This window comes from Corvus cornix, chromosome 2 (genome assembly GCF_000738735.6).
Source record: "Corvus cornix cornix isolate S_Up_H32 chromosome 2, ASM73873v5, whole genome shotgun sequence".
Taxonomy (NCBI): Eukaryota; Metazoa; Chordata; class Aves; order Passeriformes; family Corvidae; genus Corvus; species Corvus cornix.
In genome coordinates, this window is record NC_046333.1 from 139,949,513 (window position 1) to 139,969,551 (window position 20,039).

At 38.5% G+C, this 20,039-nt stretch overlaps 1 protein-coding gene across 1 annotated transcript in view; it reads right to left on the reverse strand.

Annotated features, from left to right (window-relative positions):
• Positions 1-20,039, reverse strand: part of EIF3H (eukaryotic translation initiation factor 3 subunit H) — a 91,199-nt gene that overhangs the window by 4,884 nt on the left and 66,276 nt on the right. Inside the window, exons 3-6 of the mRNA XM_039549443.1 lie at positions 12,160-12,327; positions 10,561-10,660; positions 8,988-9,137; positions 746-866 (exon numbers count right to left, since the gene is read on the reverse strand). Coding sequence (XP_039405377.1) covers positions 746-866; positions 8,988-9,137; positions 10,561-10,660; positions 12,160-12,327 — 539 coding nt within the window. The remainder of the gene's footprint in view (positions 1-745; positions 867-8,987; positions 9,138-10,560; positions 10,661-12,159; positions 12,328-20,039) is intronic.

The following is a 20,039-nucleotide window of genomic DNA, read 5'->3' on the forward strand; positions in this document are numbered from 1 at the left end:
GGCTAAGGCCAAGCCTAACAGTGACAGCACCTCTGGGATAAAACATTTCGGAAGGGGAAAAGAAAGCCCTTAATGCCAGCCAAGAGAGAGGAATCAGAGTATGTGAGAGAAACAGCCCTGCAGACACCAAGGTCAGTGGGGAAGGAGACTCCCCTGCAGCCCACGGTGCAGAACATGGTGAGGCAGCTGTGCCCCTGCAGCCCACAAAGCAGGGGAGGAATGTGAGAGGACCTAGTCCTGAGGAGGAAGGAGCGGCAGAGATGTGTGATGAACTGACCACAGCGCCTATTCCCTGTCCCCCTGCACTGCTGAGGGGAGGAAGGAGAGAAAATTGGGACTGAAGTTGAGTCCAGAAAGTAGGGAGGGATGAAGGGAAGGTGCTTTAAGATTTGGGTTTATTTCTCATCACCCTACACTGATTTGATTGGTAATAAATTAAACTAACTCCCATACGTCAAGCCTGTTTTGCCTGAGATGGCAACTGGTGAGTGATCTCTCCCTGCCCTTAGATCAATCCATGAGACTTCTGTATTTTTTTCTCCCATGCCCAGCTGAGGAGAGGAGTGATAAACTGGTTTTCTGGGACATTTGGTACCCAGCCAGGGTCAATGCACCGCACTGCTTAACAGGTGTATTTTTGAAAGATCTTGCTTAGATCCCAATTCATCTGTCTTGGATAACACAACCCAAACCATATTTTGTGGGGAAAAAAAAGCTCTCATTCAGGTTTTTCCATGTTACCAACCTGGTGTTTCTGCTGCTGCTGCTTGCTTACATTCCTCAGGTAGGTATTGTATTTAACAATGTCTTGGCTCATCTCATCCACTCTGTCCATCAGCAGCTGCAGACTCTTCCCAAGGTGATTACTGAAATATGAGAAATATTCATGAAAGATTAAATTTACTACAAAAAAGAAAGATTTTAAATTAAAAATTCATTCTGTCTCTTGACCAGTATTTCTGCACTAACAGCACTATTTGCAAATTTTTAAGTTCCTAATTATCTTTGTTAAAATATTTATTTGATGATACTTTACATGGCATCTCCTCCTCTAGCATCTTTGTCTCACTGCAAATACCAAGTTTAAATGTTCTGGTCTTTCCAGGAACCTCCAAGTAATGGAAAAACAATACCTTGCATGAATTTACAGTTATTAGAGATGCAGGTCACACATCTAAAAGAAGAAGTCTGACGCTTTTGTGACATACAACCCAAGCAATGTTCCAGGAGATGTGTTCAAAGAGCTTGGTTTCAAATGACTACTTAAAAGTCACTACTTGAATTTGGTTTTTCACAAATTTTTAACTAACCCTCTGTTAAATATTATTCAGAATAAGAATAGTTAATTATTCTTCAGAACTCCATCTCATTAAGTAGTCTATCAAACCATGCCTGGAAGTTCAGCAGACATTGCTTGATCCTAGCTGTTGAGAGGGAGTTCTGCGCCCAGTCCAGCCAGCTCCACATTCCATACCATAGGCAACATGGAAGCAGCAGGCTGGGCGCATCCAGTTCCAGTTATGTGATCTACTGCCTTGGCCAGACAAATGCAGTCTGTTAAACAACTTTTATTGTTACCATTTTTAGCAATGGATTCAGTATTTTGCAGGAATGTTCAACTTAAGGTATACCTTCCAAGTCAAAGTTTTGGAAGTTTTTAGGTTGGTGCCCATGGAGACATCCTCCTAAATTGTGTTTACGGGGTAGAGCAATGAAAGAAGGACACTTTCTGCTCTCTATTGATCCCTTTGATCAGAAGCTAGTTTGTTGGCTCTGATCTAAGCCTTACCCAGTCCTGCTTGGCTGAAGACCAGCAACTCAAAAGCTAAACTCCATCCTTCTCTTCCTCAACTGAAATCCACTAATATTCATGAAAGGTTTTTTCCAATTAAAACTTCAGTGCACTTCCATGTCAGAATCACATCCTTCAATCACTGTTTCACCATGTTATCTGAGATTCTCTCTGTCTTTCACAATGCTTTCCTATAATCCTACAGCCTATGGACTGGAGAAACTAACTGGAAGACATAGGCATAAAGTAAAAAGAGAACCACACATGTAATACTGTGCACATCCCTCTGTAAGTGTAAATTACTCCCCAAATCCATAGAACTCATAGCTGGACACAGAAGCTGCACTCAGGAATACCTGCAGAGAACAGAGCCTGCAGACACCCTTATCTCTGAGTGCAAGGACAGCTGTTTCACTCACTGAGCTGCTCACTGAACAAAGGGCTGCATCAGGAACTTCAGACCACAATTTATTTACAAGCCAGAGTGTTAAATCTCACTTGCGTACAGAGGCAGATGGTGAGGAGGATTTCAGCTGCACAGCAGCAAGAAAGGCGCCACTATAATAATTATTTTTAAACTTCTTGGGGTTTTTTTTTGGTTGAATATTTCAAGCACATGATATTTAGAACTGTGGAATATTGCCATGGCCAGGGGCGTGCATGTTTCCAGTTTTTTATAGAGTTTATATTGTATGGAGCTAGTGTTAGAACTGGGTATCATCAGAAATGCCTGTGTAGGTACACACTAATAGCCTTGTAAGGTATGTGCACAACAGAAATTATTTTACAGATAGTGTCCAAGTGAAATATAGCTGGTTACAAAGAATGATTTTATGTGAATCTCTTTGGGACCAGCTTAGCACAGCAGAGTACAGAAACAGAGAGTTATTGTCAGAAGTTGCAGTAACACAGTGTTTGCTCTCATTACCAGGGCAACAAAAAACAGATAACTTAAACAGATGTGAACTGAGACATGAAGTGATAAGTATGCTGCAAATACAGGACCAGCTTTTTCCTCAGTTCTCATATAGCTGATACCCTTTTTTACGCCATCTCTTAAAAAAATAGAAAGACAAATAGGAAGCAGTTTGTAAAAACGTGTACGTACAATGTTTAAGAAAGTTTTATTCAGCTGATGTTTATTCTGGTAATATTTAGGAAGTTGGATCACATTGCTCCAGCCCGTAACACTCATCATACGCTTAATTAGCCCAAAGGATCCTTTAGACACCTCCTTACCTTGTGCATTCCCTACAGCAGATCTCAAAGATCATACTGCCAAGTACCTAAATGCATCAATACAACTTAAAAAAAAAAAAATTAAAAATATATCTATTTTAAAAAGGGGTGCCAGTAAGAGCTGCTCATATCCTTATCCTCACTTCCCTACAAGGCTCTGTCATAGTCAAATGTAGACAATGTGGAGCTCAGCACTTGCATTGGCTGTTGTTCTGGGGGGATCAGTAATAAAGAAACTGCAATTTCAATGGCTGCATTTCAGTCAGCAGATTCAGCAAAAGAGTCAATTAAATTGAGTTTACATTTAAATTAGCGAGTAATGCAGACCAACAGGAACAGATCTATAAAGCAAAACAGCTGGTGCTGAGAAACCAATGTCCATGCTACATGTGTTTGGGGGGGTTCTTATCACTACTTCTGACATGGTCCGGTGATCTAAAAGTGGCTGAAGCACAGTAATTATCCTCCCAATGCCTCTTTACAGCTTAGCTTCATCTGAAACAAATCAGGTCTGAGATCACCCAGTGGTGATGATCTGAGAGCACTCTTGAATTGAACTAGAAGACAGCTCCACCTTAAGATAGCACCAGGAGACCACAACTCCTCTGGTATCAGTGAATCTTCTTGGAAGAAAACTATCAGCTGCAGAACTGCTTTCATACTAAGCATCACAAATAAATCAGAAAAATTACCTGCCATGTGGATTCTTACACATCTAATAAAGAATAATCTAATGTGAGAGCACTCCTTCACCAGAACTGTTACCAGGATCATGGACCTGGTAAGGAGTGACCCGTAGAACTTCCGGAAATTTATCATTTGAGACTTGTGTAGCTTAGATAGCATAATCAAAAATGCCCAAAAATGACAAACACATACAAACTGTCAAAGGGAAACTGTCAAAGCTTTTTTACATCATAAAACAGACTAGAAACTATAGTCTGGAAAGCAATTCCTTGTGCTGTGCAATTTTGCTGTAACAGCCTTACATTTGATGGGGTATAATTCTTTACCCACAAGGGCAGATATAAGATCAGGTAATTGACACATGGATTACTTCTGATTCCTTGTTTAACAACTATCAAATACAAGGGTCAATTAATTCTATGGGTGAGAAGTAGAAACCTGTGAGCAGAGTAGCTTAATCTGCAGATAACACTCACGGTCTTTCCTGTCTTGTTCCTCCTGCTGGCAAACCCTGCAGTTGGCAGTGATGCAGTCCAGCATCAACAAAAGGAGAAAGCAACAACTGAACATTTACTGAACTCACAGATCACTCACTACACAAGGGCATCCTCTTAGGATACAGATCTGACTAAGAGACCTGAACGTGAGCCTTCATCTTTCCCAGGGAGTGCTCATACCACCAGACCCTCCCTTTGCAGATAGATTTTAAGGAGAGCAAAGGTGTAGTTCACTGCTGCCAGCAAAGGCAGTTTAAGAGGTTCCAGCATCAGCATCTTCTTGCCTCTCCCTCCTTGCCCAAAGGTTACAGCACTCTGAGCTATATGGAGTCAGCTGTTTGCGTGGGCACACTTCAAACCCTTTCAGTGAAATAGTCTACTGTAAATGCAAAAACACCCCCTGTTGAGGTTTCTTTCTTTTTTTTTTTTTTTTTTCAGGGAGGCAGAGGGAAAGGCTGGAAGGGAAGAGTGGGAGTCTGATTTTTTCCATTAGACTATTCCACAAAAGCTAGTTGTACAGCCATATTCTGAAACAGATGAGGGAATTAAAATCTTTGAGGGTGGGAGGGATGTAGAGATGAAATAGGGGTAGTGGGGAGAAACGAGGCAAGCAGCTGGGACTGGAACCTCAAACTGGCTCCGCTTCTGTAGCATTCATAATGGGGAACTACACATGAAGCCCATATTTACTTCAGCATCTTTAATCAGAAAGGGACTCCAGACACACTTGCTAAAGGTCTGAAACATCCAAAATGAAGCTTCAAGTCAGACACCCAAGCTTCAAAGAGAAGCAGCAGTTCCTGTGGCTCCCAGTGCCCGTGCCCTGCTCATTGGCTTTGCCTGTCTCTAGGCACAGCTCCCGGGCCCCAGCTGGCACAGCCCATGAACCCGCGCTGGCCCGGGGGGCTGCATCTCTCTGTTCCCTTGAGATCCGAGTCACCATGCTGCACCCAGGCACTGAATTTTGGGCTATAACAATTCTGAAGCTGGAGATGTGCAAAAAAGACGGCCCCCTAAACTTGCCTACAATTACCATAATTGGACCCCCTCACTTATTTGTGTTTTGCTTGTACTATAGCTAAGGAAGATGACAACAAGAACAGCAAGAGGAAGGGTTAGAAAATCCTGTATCTGCTGCTCATTTTTTCCACTTTCCAACAGCTCCATTGAGGCCCCTCTCAGCGACTGCTTTTTGGGAAAGGTGCCATCCTGTACAGCATTTTTCCTCCTGGTGGGAACAGCGTTGGGTGGATTAGAGAAGTACTGCTGGGCAAAGCACATCTTTTTGATTAAAAATTTGTAAGGTACATTCCCACCACTTAGCAGAACTTCTTTACATCTCAGAATTTCAGCCTGAGTTCAACCTGTGCTGTTTAAGAGGATTTTGTTTGAATGAGATACGTAAGTCAAGAATCTTGAGTTCCATTCCATTTTCTATTCTGACTTTGATGTGTGCCTTTGGGCAATGCATTTACTCTCTCTGTGTCAGGTTCCCCCATCTGCAAATTAGAGATTTTCATAATCATCTTAATAATCCATTAAGCACATTGAGATTTTTGAATAAGCTGTGCAATGCATAAAGGTTAATATTGTTTTCAAAAGCCAAAGCAACCTTTCTTTTGTCACTTCTACAAAAATACTGCATCTGATGTTTGAAAAATATAACTGCCAAGTAGATGTTAGTGCAGTAAATGTTCAGCACATGTTTGCTTCGACTGACGCACACTATTAGAAAAATTGCTTGAGACAAATTGAGATATTATAGAACAACCCTATTATGAAGCTAGACCACAAAAAAGCTCTTTTTAATTTAAACTAGATCATCAATAGAACACGGAAGAGATGGATGAGAATGAGAAAGTTGGTTGTAATTATTTCTCTGAAGATCTGGAACATTATCTGACAGGATTTTAATTCTCGAGTCTCTATCAAAAGACTGGCAGCTCTCCAAGGTCTTCAAGACATTTTGGTCCTTAAGGGTAGCAGGATAACTGAGTAAAAGGCCTTTACTTGCTATTACTTGCTAGCCTTGTGCTAGTCTGCCTTCAACTTCTTTGCCTAGAGTACTCGAGTCAATTCACATTTCCCAAGAGAAACACAACTTTATGTCCAAAAAAGTAAATTACTATACACAATTATCACAAATGTACTTCAAATGCAGAAAGATAACTAAAGTGCAAGCAAAGTACCTCAAATAGGTAGAGCTTTAAATTCAGACAAGGTGGGTGGCTGAACATGTGAAAATCTTGATGAAGCAAACTCTCCAGAAGAGAAGAACTATGGGTAAATAATTTTATTGCCAAAACCATTGCTTCAGAGAGTATAAAAGTCCAGGGATGCTCCCAAAGAGCCAAGGAAGTCCCCCAAAAGCCCAAGAAACCTGAGACTCCAAAGAAGTAAAACAACAATGAAAACAAACAAAAAAAACCACTACCACCATCAAAAAAAACCAACAAACAACCAAAACGCCCCCCCAAACAAACAAAAAACCAAAACAAACCAAAAAATCCCCACAATCAAACATAACAAACTTAGAGAAAACCCAAAAAATGAGGCCAAAACCAAAAAGTAGCTTTGAAGTTACTGTCAACAACAGCAAAGTTAAGTGAGGAAGATGTGCACTAAAATTGAAAGTTGTTATCTGAAATGTTTTAGCCTAAACTGCTGAAAGACAAAATTAAGGAAACATGAAAATAAAAGTCCAGAATAGTGGGGGTTTGAACTCCCTACTTCAGGTAATATATGCTTTGACAGAGTAACCTTTGTAGCTGAATTCAAGTAAAAACTATCTAAGTATTTCAGCAGGCAGTACAAGTCACCTAACCTTGAATAAAAAAGCATTAAAATACTTTAATTTGCTAGCTGCTTTGCCAGTTATACCAATGTAAGATACCATTGAATGTAACATGCCTGCTAACTAAAAGCAGCTATCAAATATTAAAAAAAGGACAAATACAAAAACCTCCAAACAACCCACTGGAGTAATTTCCAAAACTTTCTCTCCTTCAAACCAAGCTAAGCACCTTAAGTTCCTCAAAGAGACCAGGTGAGCTTGAAAAATCTGCCAGGAAAGTCTGTCTTTAATTTTCGGCTGGTACTTCTCTTGTTCACCTCTCATTCCCTTTACCGATACAAGGACCAACACAAAAGCCTGTCTTGCACCAGACATTTAACACCAAAATGGAAAGTAATTTGGATAGATCACAAATCACAGGTTTACGTCTTATGTAGTAACTGCTCTGTGCCACTGTCCTGACTCAAATAAAATAAATAAGATAAAAATAAAATAAATAAGATAAAAATAATAACTGTACAAATTACTTTCCATTTCCAGAATTGTACTGTGTCACTAGCAGCAGCCCTTGCTAGGATCCAGGGTGCCGGGAAGTCCCAGCCCTTTATACAGGAGCAAATCCAAAGAAACAACCAAGGGCAATGCTGTCAGGTCACCTGGAAACCTTCTGTATTCTCAGCACGGTCCTCCATTTCACCATAAAGTGACAGAGCTCATGAGGAATCAAATCACTGCCATTTCCTACATCCAGTGCTCACCCTCTCCTCAAATGGGAAAAGCTTTGTGATCTTTGACCAAGGAAAGAAAAGGACTTACACAATGCTTGCAGAGTCAAGCAGACTGAATATCTCGGCAGGAATTCTTCACTTCATTAATTCCAATGTACCAAGTAACAACTTTACTACACAGAATTATTGACTAAGTATTACTTGTGGCATTTGTAAATTCACCAGCAGAGTTCAACCCTATACCTGTTCTCTCTTGATCAATTTCTCTAAAAGCTATCAGATCCCTCAGAAAATCCACATAAGCTCAAGTAGAGAAAGTGGAAAATTTCTGCCAACTTAGGCAACATAGGGACCACTAGAAATATAGATCCATTAGCTTCAGCCTTAAATGGCTGGGGAGGGAGGGGGAGCAGGAGAAAAAAGGAAAAAGAAAAGAGGCCACTAGGATCAGAATCTTGGCAGACCATACCTTGATGCCAAAGTAAAGTGTTTTACCCCAAAAGCCTACTAATGAATACAACCCATCTTCTACATGCAATAAGATACTGCATTATTTTGTGTATCTCATTATTTTCGTGAGATTAATAATAATCCAACTGTTTTGTGTTGCATAATATTTAAATACCACCAAATTTTTGATCATACTGCTAGAAGTCATGCCAACTTTGTTATCAAAAGTGTATTTTCAGGGCAAAGTGCTACAAGAAGAAAAAGTTATTCCTAGACAAAGTTATGAGAAGATCATTTTAGAAACTCTTAAAACAATTTCTGACATCATGAATGGTGGCTGTCATGACAATCAGTGGCATTTTTGCCAGTTTGTCAGACCCTTTATTATTTTACTTTCGAATTCATCCTGCTATCAAAGCAAAAGAAATGCAATTTCTTTTTTATTAAAATAATTTATGTAATTACTTAAGGAATATTTAACAAAACCAAATTATTTTTGCCTGAATTTTCTGAGTGCCCATATTTTCTTGAAGAAACACACTTCTGAAAAATTTATACATTTCAAGCACTGCAAGTATATGAGGATTACAGACTGAATTTAGTCCTTGAATCTAATGCTTCAGTTTTACCATGCGTTTTTTTCCTTCAGCAAAAGAACATGAAGGGTAAAGTGTTAACCCCGTTAAAAGTCAAGGCAAAGCTTCCATGGACTGTAATGAGACTGGGATTTCACCCAAGGTGTTAAACTGTGGTTTGGGAAAGCGAATAAAAGTACATCCATTATTGTAACAAGTACTTACCTGCTAGCCAGACTGAGCAACTCATGTCTATCGGCTACTGCAGATTTCTTTTCCAGTTCCCACAACATCACATTGATCAGGTATGAATTCTTAATTACAATAGGCACTTCTTCAAACATGTTTTCATACGCAATATTTGCTTTTTTCAAGCTGTGAAAAAAGTTATGGAATATTTACTAATATAAACAGTAACTCTCTTATTCTCTTCGTTGAATTGTTGCTCCAACAATCAACAATTTTGTAAAAAGTCTTGATTTTCATAGTTTCACAATTAAACAAGAGTCGAGTTTTGTTAAGAAAGCATTTGCATGGCAAAACCTCACATTTAAAAGATTAGGAAAAGCTCTAGGAAAAACTTTCAGAAGACAAGCAGCTGCCTTGCTTGCTAATAGATTACCTACATGAAAAAGCCTCCAGCAAGAGACTGTACTGACAGGATTAACTCTGCCCCTTCCAAAATATTTTACTGATTTCCCTGCCATCAGCGTTTCTTAAACAGAACTGAACAGTTAGTTAACACATGATGCTATAACACCTTTAAAATAGTAACTACTACAATGAAAAACAATTTTCCCAATAGCTGAATAATTAAAATTTTTACTAACCAAAAAATAAGATTCACAAAATAGTGTATGTTTTAGAATAATTAAATTCTATGGTGAATATCAAAACAAAAATTTTCATGGTGTATTTTGTTACAATATTCACATAAAAACCTATTGCTATGGCTTTATAATAAAGTAAATAAAGTAGACAGTAATACCCTTCATAAAATCTGGAAATAAATGCATGATCTAGAAGTTTCTAAGGAAATAGGGCTTTAACTTCTTTATATTCATACTGGATTTTGGAACAAAAACTTTTGCTTTTTGCCTCCCCCCAACCCTTCCTCCCCCCCCCCCCTCTTTTTTGACTGATCACAGATTTGTTTGTTCATCATTAGAGTTTTAGACATCAAGCAATGGAACGATTACATTTTTCCTCAACAAAGTGATTTTAACAAGGGCTTGCGCTTTTGCTGTTGAACACCAAGCAGCTGGAGGCAAAGGATGCCAACTAAGGCCTGCACTTGTATCAAGCAGCTAATCTTTTGAAACAGAGTAATTAACTATCCCATTTTACTCCAGAAGGTTGTGGCCACAAGGGGGAGTTAATTTGGAATAAATACACAGGGACAGCAATTCCAAAATAGCTGTTCTATTTTCATTCTGGAAAAAAAAAAAAGAGCTTTAAGACAGACCAACTATTTCCCTTCCTACATTTCTTTTTTCTACTTTTGGCTCTGTTCCAACATACAGCTATACACCCTATGGTCTTTAGAGCACATTCACTCACTAGCCCCAAACCCAGTTGAGGTTCCACCACTTACAGAGATGCCCAGACAGCCTTTCAAGCCTTCTCAGCGCACTGTGCCACTGCATGCCTATCAATGCCCACTTAGGCCCATTTTCCCCAGCACACACTACTCATTACATGAGATTTTAAAATACAGTGTTCCATAATCCCGGGTACCATTCTGCATCCCAAATAATTTAGCAAACCCTATGAGAAAACATTCTTTGAAGTTACTTACGCTTCTGGAGAGAAGTCTTTTTCTTTGCAAACTTCCATCAGTTTGGGAGTCAGCCTATATGCCTTCAGTGACAAAGACCCTTGGGCAGTCTTAATTGGATCTATTATTAAAAATGGAAGGAAGCCTATTATTACCAAACCCAGAGTGCCGTTTTCATTTTAAATATCTGAATGACATAAACAGAAGGAAAATTACTAATAAGTCCTAGTGGAAAAAAAAATTAAGGCAACAAACACAGAAAAGATACTACAGCAGAGGTAGTCCTATTGTACTGCAATGTAAAATACAACAATATACAGTGAAGCCAATTACTAAACTTAACTTAGAGAACTTGAGGGGAATCTAGACCCATTCTACTCGTATTATTTCCCCATTAAAGGTCCAATTCACATTTTCTTTTTTCATATGAATTATCCACAGAACTTATGTAAGAGTGACCTCATTTCAAAAAAAGAGTCTCCCTTCCAGTCATTCTGCCGTAAATTAAAATATTAATTAAACATAATTTTACACCAAAAAAAGAGTAATTTTAGAGTAGCAATAAGCTAATTCCGATCAAGTTGCCATGCTGCTTTGTGCATGACAATGTAACTGGTGTATACAAAGATTCATTTTGCCTTGACATACTCTGCTGAATTTAGGGGGAAATTTTCTAAACAAACTGTTACATTCCTTGGACAAAGAAGCTTAACACTTGCAGCATGATAACGGCTGAAGCATGCCAACACGAGAATAAAAGCTGTGTTAACATTCATGTTGTCTGAAACTTAACACAGTAAAACTTTTAGCAATCGGTGATAAAATGAAAACCAAAATAGACTGAAACAAGTGGAAAATTCATCAAGGTCTGATGATGCAATGTTTCCAGCCAATATAAGTATACTTTAACAACTTGTTCTTTACTGTAATCCAATTGTTAACATACTGAAACAATTTTGGGGCAGCTCATAAGATTGATCGTATTCATTAGTATTTTTTCTGACAGATACTCAGGACGTTACATTTACTTCTCAGCTGGAAACTATATGCAAGTCTGCCAGATATGGCAAACTGTGAGTGTTTGGGGAGGGGGAGGCTATAAAGCTGTTAAATTGCCTACGGTTCTGATACAGCACAGAACATCTGGTCTGGAGAGCTTGAGGAAACACCATTAAATAGGCAGAAAAGAAAAAAATCTTTGTGCTAAGAAACAGTCCAGGTTTTGTATGCTTCTGTCAGAGGTATAAAAAAACTTGGCAACTCGTGTGATGATTGGTCAGTCACGTACAGAGCCAGACACGCTAGCAAGCGGGGTTTGTTAGACATCTGGTCGGGTTCCACCAGCCCCTTCCACGAGGGAGGGGAGATGAAGGAATAAAAATGAAGCAGCTACTCCAGCATTCCAAAACGTACACATCAGGGCTCTGATAGCAAGAAAAATAAACAGAAAGAAGGAAACCCTGTCTAGACTTAGCTGCTGCTGAGGCTGCCGTAGACACAGGGTTGGTATTTACTCGAAAAGGCCTGCCAGGCTACTCTTACAGGCAAAAGACAGAATACAAAAATAGTAGTAATAATATTAAGAGGGGAAAAGAGTAATAAAGGAAACCTCATACTAACCGTAAATGAGAACTACAGACTCTTCAATTGCATGCTGGTAACTGAACTGGGAGTCCAGGAGGGCACGAGTGACAAAAGAGCCATAGTATGTGGACTGGTACCAGCCAACGTGAAGATGATCAATGTTTACGTGGCGAAGGCTTCGCATCATTTCCATCTGGTACTGAACTAGATTAAATAAAAAGTATGTTTAAAAAGTAAACTTACACAAACTTTTCTATTTAAAGAGAAAGCTTGATATTAAATGAATAAATTGTATTTTATTTTCATTTTTGCAACTGCCTAGAAATTTATTTACTCACTGGACTGTCTTCATTAAAATCCAGAGTTTCCTCAGAGAATGAGAGTAAGACCAGCCTGAGTAAGCAGACTTTTTTCAGCTGCAGTTAATTGCTAAAGTGATCAACAAACTGTTACACATCATTTACAGCGTGCATTACCTTCCTCATTAATTAAAAAAAAAATCTGATACTGAGTTTCATTAAGCAGTTACATTTTACCATTTAGTAACAAAGACTTATTGTGATTTAAGTTGCAATGCTGTCTGGAATTAGGTAACTTTTGGAATCAAAAGGAGAATTATTTAATGAGTATATGCAATAGATTATAAACTCTTGTCTTTTTCACAACATAAAACTACATTTTCAGTATTAGAGTTTGGGGAACCAGCTGTAGCTGTTAAATAGTTTTGATTGCATTTTTTTTTCCAATTTTCAACGCTGTTTCTTCTTTTTAGGCATATATAAATGCAAAGGATGCATGCATGTATGTATTATTGTATATAATACACATATATCTATACACCGCAAGTCACCTTAAACAAGCAGAGAACATTTTTTGGTAAGGTTTTTTACACCAACAGCTGCAATGTTTCATTGTACCTACACATAAATTCTATTTCTATTAAATGCTTCATTCAAACAGATCACCTTCATGAAGCACAGTTCTATTCAGGAATATTTCACATAATCCCATCAAACAGAACAACACACCTTATCACTTATCAGACCATTTAAACAGACAGACACTGTGCCTTTTGGTTAAATTTAAAGAAAGAGAATTCAGTGTGATTATCAGATGAACCAACACTCGGAGCCAACTGACAGGAAATCAAATGCAATAACACTACACAATCCTTAAGTTTTGTCTGCAGCTGCAAAAATTAGAAAGATAACTAACACACCACACACACACACACACACACACACAATGCATTCATTTTTGGTTCATTTTTTCAAGGCTTCTCCTTGTACAGATGAAAATATGATACTCATTATAAAAGAAAGCAACACAAATTAATTAGACGCAGAATGTGGTACATTTTCAGACCCCACTTCATATCCTTGCAAAAGGGGAAAAAAAATCCAAACATACTGTTTAAAGATATGAGGAGACATTCTTCAAGACTGGACAAATGTTTTTCCAACTTATCACTCACCCTTGCAGCACAAACTACATTCTGCAGTCTTATGGCCCTTCTCATTAAATTGCCATATCTGACTGTATTTTTGAATACAGAATACAGAATATTTCTGTAAGTATACATGTATACATGTATACTTACAGAAACCCTTGCAGACTTCTTCTATCAGTATATGCTGGTGATTGCATTCTATTTCATAGCATCTTAACAGAAATTACTTAAAATTTGTGTTTTATCCAGGGCACCATGATAATACAGCATCCCAAAACTAATACAGCAAAACCACCCAGGCTTCATTCTGAAATCCTCTAACACTCAACCAGTAAAGGAGAGGGCCGCACCATGTGCCTGTCTCTATACCAAGGCAAATCTGGAGATGCCTCTACACTCTTCAGGGCAGAAGAGTGCACATTTGATCCAACAGCTATTTCCAAGTCAGAATGAAAACCTTCCCCCTTGCCAGACCAAAGCAAGCTCATTGTACTACTTCCAGAAACAGAGGCCAGGCTGAAGCTCCTTACCCAGAGCCCAATGCTTCAGCATTGAGTGTTTGTCTCAAAAGCCAAGCTAAGATCTAGTTTGTTGAAGAAGCTCAGTCATTTAACTTAAAAGGTTTTGGTGGATTTTTCTGGAGGTGAAGATGGTAAATTTCTAAATTTTGTAATTAAAACAAGAACACAGTCCTCCTCCTGAACAAACTAGAAGACTCCTGCTGTAACCATGATTTTGAACTGAAGAAAGTGTACGGTCCAGTTATTAAATGTAGCTAGAATAAACTCTTTTGGTTAAAAAATGCTTTTCAAAGGTGTATCTGTGTGGAAAGCAAGTATGACCTGTTTTCACATTACTTGCTACAACATGCTAAAAAATGAAATTATAGTTAGATCCTTTGTAGCCAGATGAAGTCATGAAGAGGAAAAACTAGAAAGGATTTTCAAAAGCAGCTGAAATGGACAAAGGATTTTGTGATAATTAAATGAAATTAAATGAAATGTTGCCTTTTAGATAGCTGAGCTAGACTGCTCCTTGCAGTGGCAATTCTCCTGTAATGGTGGACACTGTCAAAGTAGAGGTGGTCATGTAATGATGGGGAAAAAATACTTAGACATAGATTCCTATGAAATCATGTGGCTGATACATCCAGACAATTTCCCCCTTGAGAAGTGTAATAATCAAGAGCAGGAAAACATCCAGATCTTTTGCAAACTTGAATGCAGGCATATCATGCTCTTAAAAGTGTTCATCTGAGAGCTAACTTGTAACAAAAGTTCCAGGACAAGTTCTTTTCTTAAACACAGTACACCCAGCAACATGTAACTAAACACGATGTAAGAGATACTGTCCAGAAGAAAAAGGACTCACTGAAAACCATCCAGATTTCATGTCAGCAATTCCTCCCCTCATGACTGTTAGCAGTTAGATGATAATGAAGGCAATAGTGGAAAAAATGTCAAAGAACCAATAAAGCATCAATAGCTAACATCTTTGCCTTGGGAAAACAACTGCAGAAATTAAAACATGATGCAGTCCCCACCAGGGAGAAATGGAAACTCTTTTAACCAAACATATATATTTTATAACATGTATTAGTAGCTAGATAGCTCCTACAAGCTGCCAACTTGCACAAATGGGTAACAGCCCCCAAGTTGCTTTTGTTGATACTATTACCACTGTTTTTTTACATCGTTTCCCCAATCTACAGAATATCCTCTTTTTACCTAGCACAGACTGGGCAAGAGCTTTCTCCTTGTATTTAGTACTCAGTCTCCTAGCATTTGGGACAGTTGTGCACTTTTTCTAATGAATTCACTGTTCCGTGTCACAGTCCTATCCAAGCCACTCTGCAAAGTTGACACTAAAAGAGCTACTAAGTCTGAGAGTGCCCAGAACTGAGGCGAGCAAAGAAAAGGGCAGGGAAACAGCCAGACCAGGATGCTTCCTCCTTCTCCCTCACATTTAACACAGTGTACCTACATTTTAAAACAAATTATTTGTTATGGGGTGTCCTTATGATGAGGAAAGCCTACAGCCGTGTTTGCACCTCTCAGTGGTGCTGCTTGCATTGAGAACGTGCAACCTCTGTCTCCTGAGCCATCACCCCTCTCCTGAGCGCCTTTCTGAGGTAGATTTTTATAAACAAAAGATTCCCTCTTCTTCTATTATTAAAAAACCCTCTCCTTCCTCTAAAATGGTGATTTTTTTGTTAGTTTGCAAAGAAATGGGGGGAGATTAAGGAAGCTAGAAAGCGTTACCATAATTTGTCTGAAGCAAATAAAGTGCAAAACTATAGGAGTGTTTGGTTTGAAAATTATTGACTTGTGTGAATTTGTATTACCAAAATGCCTGGACTGAAAAATCTTGACAGTAAACCTTATTACAGTAGTTTGGTGGGTATTTTTTCCCCTAAACCCAATTTAATAAATCTTGTAAAAGATTAAAGAAAAACTAGAATAACATGAAGACATTTTCCCTTCCTAGAAAGTACTGCCAAAATTAGAAACTTTATCTGGGGTTTAACATATAGGAGATATACACCCTGCCTTACAAAAAAAACCAAAAAACAAAAAACAAAAAAACCACAAAAGAAAAAACATAATATATAATATATAATATATCAGATACAAGGCCAAGAAGTTAACCCTGGGGCAATTCAGCCATGTTTTCTATACCTGAAAATATCCTTGGTCAATAATTTCACTATTTGAAAACCTAATTCCAGAATAGGACAAATCAGCTGAGGCACTGAAGAAAGGTCCATCATTATTCTAAAATGCAAACAAACCTAAGACCCTAGAGCTCAAAAACAACTGGCAAATGATACACGTTTATCTATTACTAAATTGTTTCTTTACCAACAAAAATTCATTAGAATTCACCTCTCACGGGGTCACATATGCATGTGCACATTGCTGAAATTTAGTCCTTGAATAGTTATCGTTACCATCAGAGGAGATGCATTTCAGCCTGGCCACATTCAGACCATCAGTAAATACTGTGATGTGAAACCCTCATCAGTGGTGGCCTGGAGACAATATATTTGATGACACCTCATCTGCTCAAAGCCTTAATTTCCAAAAGATAATTTAAGTTGATACACCTTAAGAAATGTGATTTTAACAGTAGCAATCCACATGCCTCCTAAAAGGCCAAGCCCTACTGAAGCGGAAGAACTTTGTCCCAGGGTTAGGTGCCATAGACTGACTGGTTTTATGCTGCTCCTCACCCAGCTTGCTGCAGTGGACCCTGTGCAGAGGAGGGAACAACCAACTCTATGCTACAAACCACTAACACCTGCGTAGCCTTCGGTCTGCCCTTCACAACTAAGTGCTTGTCTCGACTCATGGCTCCCAAATTTGTTCTTTAACTGTGCTCTAATGCAGAAATGACGTGTGCCTTCAGGAGGGCAGGTCACTAGTTCAAGAACAAAGTGGACCTTTACTGCTCCCTCACCTTCTACAGCCTCCTCAAAAAGACTCTCTGGAGGAGAATGAATCTGAGGATGAATATTATTTCCTTGAAGAATGCTGAGTACCCAGAAAACATATGAAATAAAACTCCCTAAAATTTACTCAAGACTAGGCATACTGTCCAAGGGAGACAGAAGTCCCTCAGAGACAGCATCCAGTTTCTGTGCTAACACTTCTCTGAATTTAACTGGCAACATGAACATGGCAAATTTTGGTTAATCTGGTCAAAATATACTGAAAAATAGCCACAATATTCCTTTTATAGCACCGCTGCTAATGTGGACAGTATTTTTGATGCAATAATTTGTCTGTTTTGAAGTGCTACCATGTGGTAGCATGCATACTGAACAAGTGCTATACACTTCGCAGCAGAAAAAATTTGGGTTTTTCTATACATATTAACTTTGCCAAACCACATGTATGCTTCAGACAGTATCTTCAATGACTAAACCAAGTTAGCAGATGCTAGTTCAAGGAACCAGCGTATGCATTTGAAAAGAAGGAAAATTGATTTATTTAATTTAATTTGGCACAGAGAATTATGGAGACAACAGATTAATTCGTTTCCCTCCACACACACAATCTCAATTAATTGTCTGAAAAACTATGAATCACAGTAACTGCATCTATTGATAACAATTCCAATTGTGAAGATACAAATACAAGGAATACCACAACCAACTTGTTCTGGTTAAAAAATATGAATAAAAAGAATGAGCAAAGAGAAACAAGAATTCAGAATTAATTCCAGCAAAGGCATTGTTTTATCTGAAAAAGCCTTTAGACACTGTTGAAATACATTTCTCTAAAGTTTGCACCACATATGCATACAAATATTTACAGATTTTTATCTATGTCCAACCACCTCACACATACACACTTCTCCCAAGACAAATGCACAAGCTCAGTAACTCAACAATTCTTATATTCACAGAGAAAAAAAAAAAATTAAAAGTAAATATTGCCTTCCTCAATAATATTAATTTCCTCCTCTGAAATATCAAGTCAGGGCGACAAAACAGTGCTCTATTTTATGCACTTTTGCTATACTGGGCTGAAAGCACCTGATCTCCTCTAAACTTGGAAGCTAAGCAGACCAGGGTCTGTAGGTAGCTGGATGGGGAAAAAAAATCACCTGAAAATAGGCAAAAGTCCAAGAGTCGTAGTCATAAGAGCACAAAACTGAAAGCAAGTCAAAGGACTTAATTCAACCCCATTTTAATTGCTAAACTGAAGGATAAAAAAAAGGCAGAACATATCTGGCCAAATTATTTTAAGGAATTTTGTGTTCTAATGCGTTAGCAACTGTGGTGGAAAAACTGAACATTCACAGATCTGTGGTTTTGGTATAGGCTATGAGATAAATTCACTACAAACCTTTAGGAACCCCCTCCATCCATGCCACCAACACTATTGCTCTAGTAAGAGCAAGGCCAGCCTTTTCTGAGTGAATGCTTTTTACAGCAACTGAGGCTTTGCTAGTGCCTTAATGTTTTTCTAAAACAAAAAGATCCTTCATTTTATGAGAGAGAAACAGAAGAGGAAAAACTCTTAAGTAACGATTCATTATGTATGCTCAGTAAACTCATTCATTTTTAACCTTGACCACAATTCGATATTAGTTTTACGACAGCACTGGGTGATATTAATTATGCTCTACAGAAGAAAGTACAGGACACCCAGAGGAGATACCACAATCAGTAGGTGAACAGTGAAAAGTAACAGAACATAATAAAATAAAAAACAACTTTTGGAGTGCTTCTATCTGGAGATACTTACCCAAGTGTGAGCATTTATCTCCAGACTGTTATTTATTATCAGTTTAGCCAGCAGTTGCCAGAGCACAGTCCCCACCAGAGCTGATGACCATGGTCCTATTATTAGGGACAGAGATGACTTTCCTGGGGTACAGGACACCCCACCAAGGCCAGCAGTGACTGCCCATGACCACCTTGCTACTTTACAGAGGTGCCTCCAAGCCATGGGCAAACACAAGGACACAGCTCCTGACAAAGCAGGACAAGGTAGGAAAGGGCAGCTCTGTCACTGGTGGGAAGAAAGGAGGATGAGAACAAGTTTTGAGAGCAAATGAGTAAAACAAGGGAATGGGGAGCACAGGGATGTGCGTGACAGGACAACGGGAAAGTAGCAAATGGAGGCACGCCACTTCCTGCACATGTGCTGGCACTCACCCAGGGTTTTCTGACAGCAAGCTTGGGGCTCTGGTCTAAGCACACAACCACTGAATTAGGAGGCAATCAAACCCATCAACCTATTACAGCATTTTATTAACACATGAGCAAACACTCAGATAAACCCTTGGACAAGCTAAATCTCACCGACCACACAATTCTCTACACAACTCAAGATAATGGAAACTTGTTCTGTTTTTAAATAAATACATCCAAGCCTCAAGACAACTCTAAATAAGATGGTCAAGACTGTCAAGGTAACCTGCAAAATTGTCTTCTAATGTATGCAACATTATTCCAAAGGATAAAAGCATTATAATACTATCTTTCAGAAATATTAAAACACGGAGTTTTCAAAAAGCATTTTTAATTCATAAATTCATTTTAAACTAGCATCTTGAAATTAAAGTTAAAATCAAGCAATATAATTCAACTATTTTGTTGGCAATGATTATTAAGAAGCAATGGCCAAAAGAAAAAGCAACATATTTGAAGACTTTCTACCATATCTTTGGAGTATTTTTTTTTGCATGTATCTAGAAAGCTCCATCTTCACAGTATCTCTTACAAACACTCACCAATTAATCCTCCATCTCCTCCTATATGGCAGGTAATATTATTCTTGTCTAAGCATCCATTTGGCTTACTACACTACTATTTCTACATTGATTGAAGACAAATTTGATATGAGATTGAAATCTTTATCACGAGAAAAAGTTTCAGTCAGCCTACACTGTCATGACAGCAGGAAACTGTACTACTAAAAATGCCATCTGTGCGGCTTAAAACTCGCTTTCC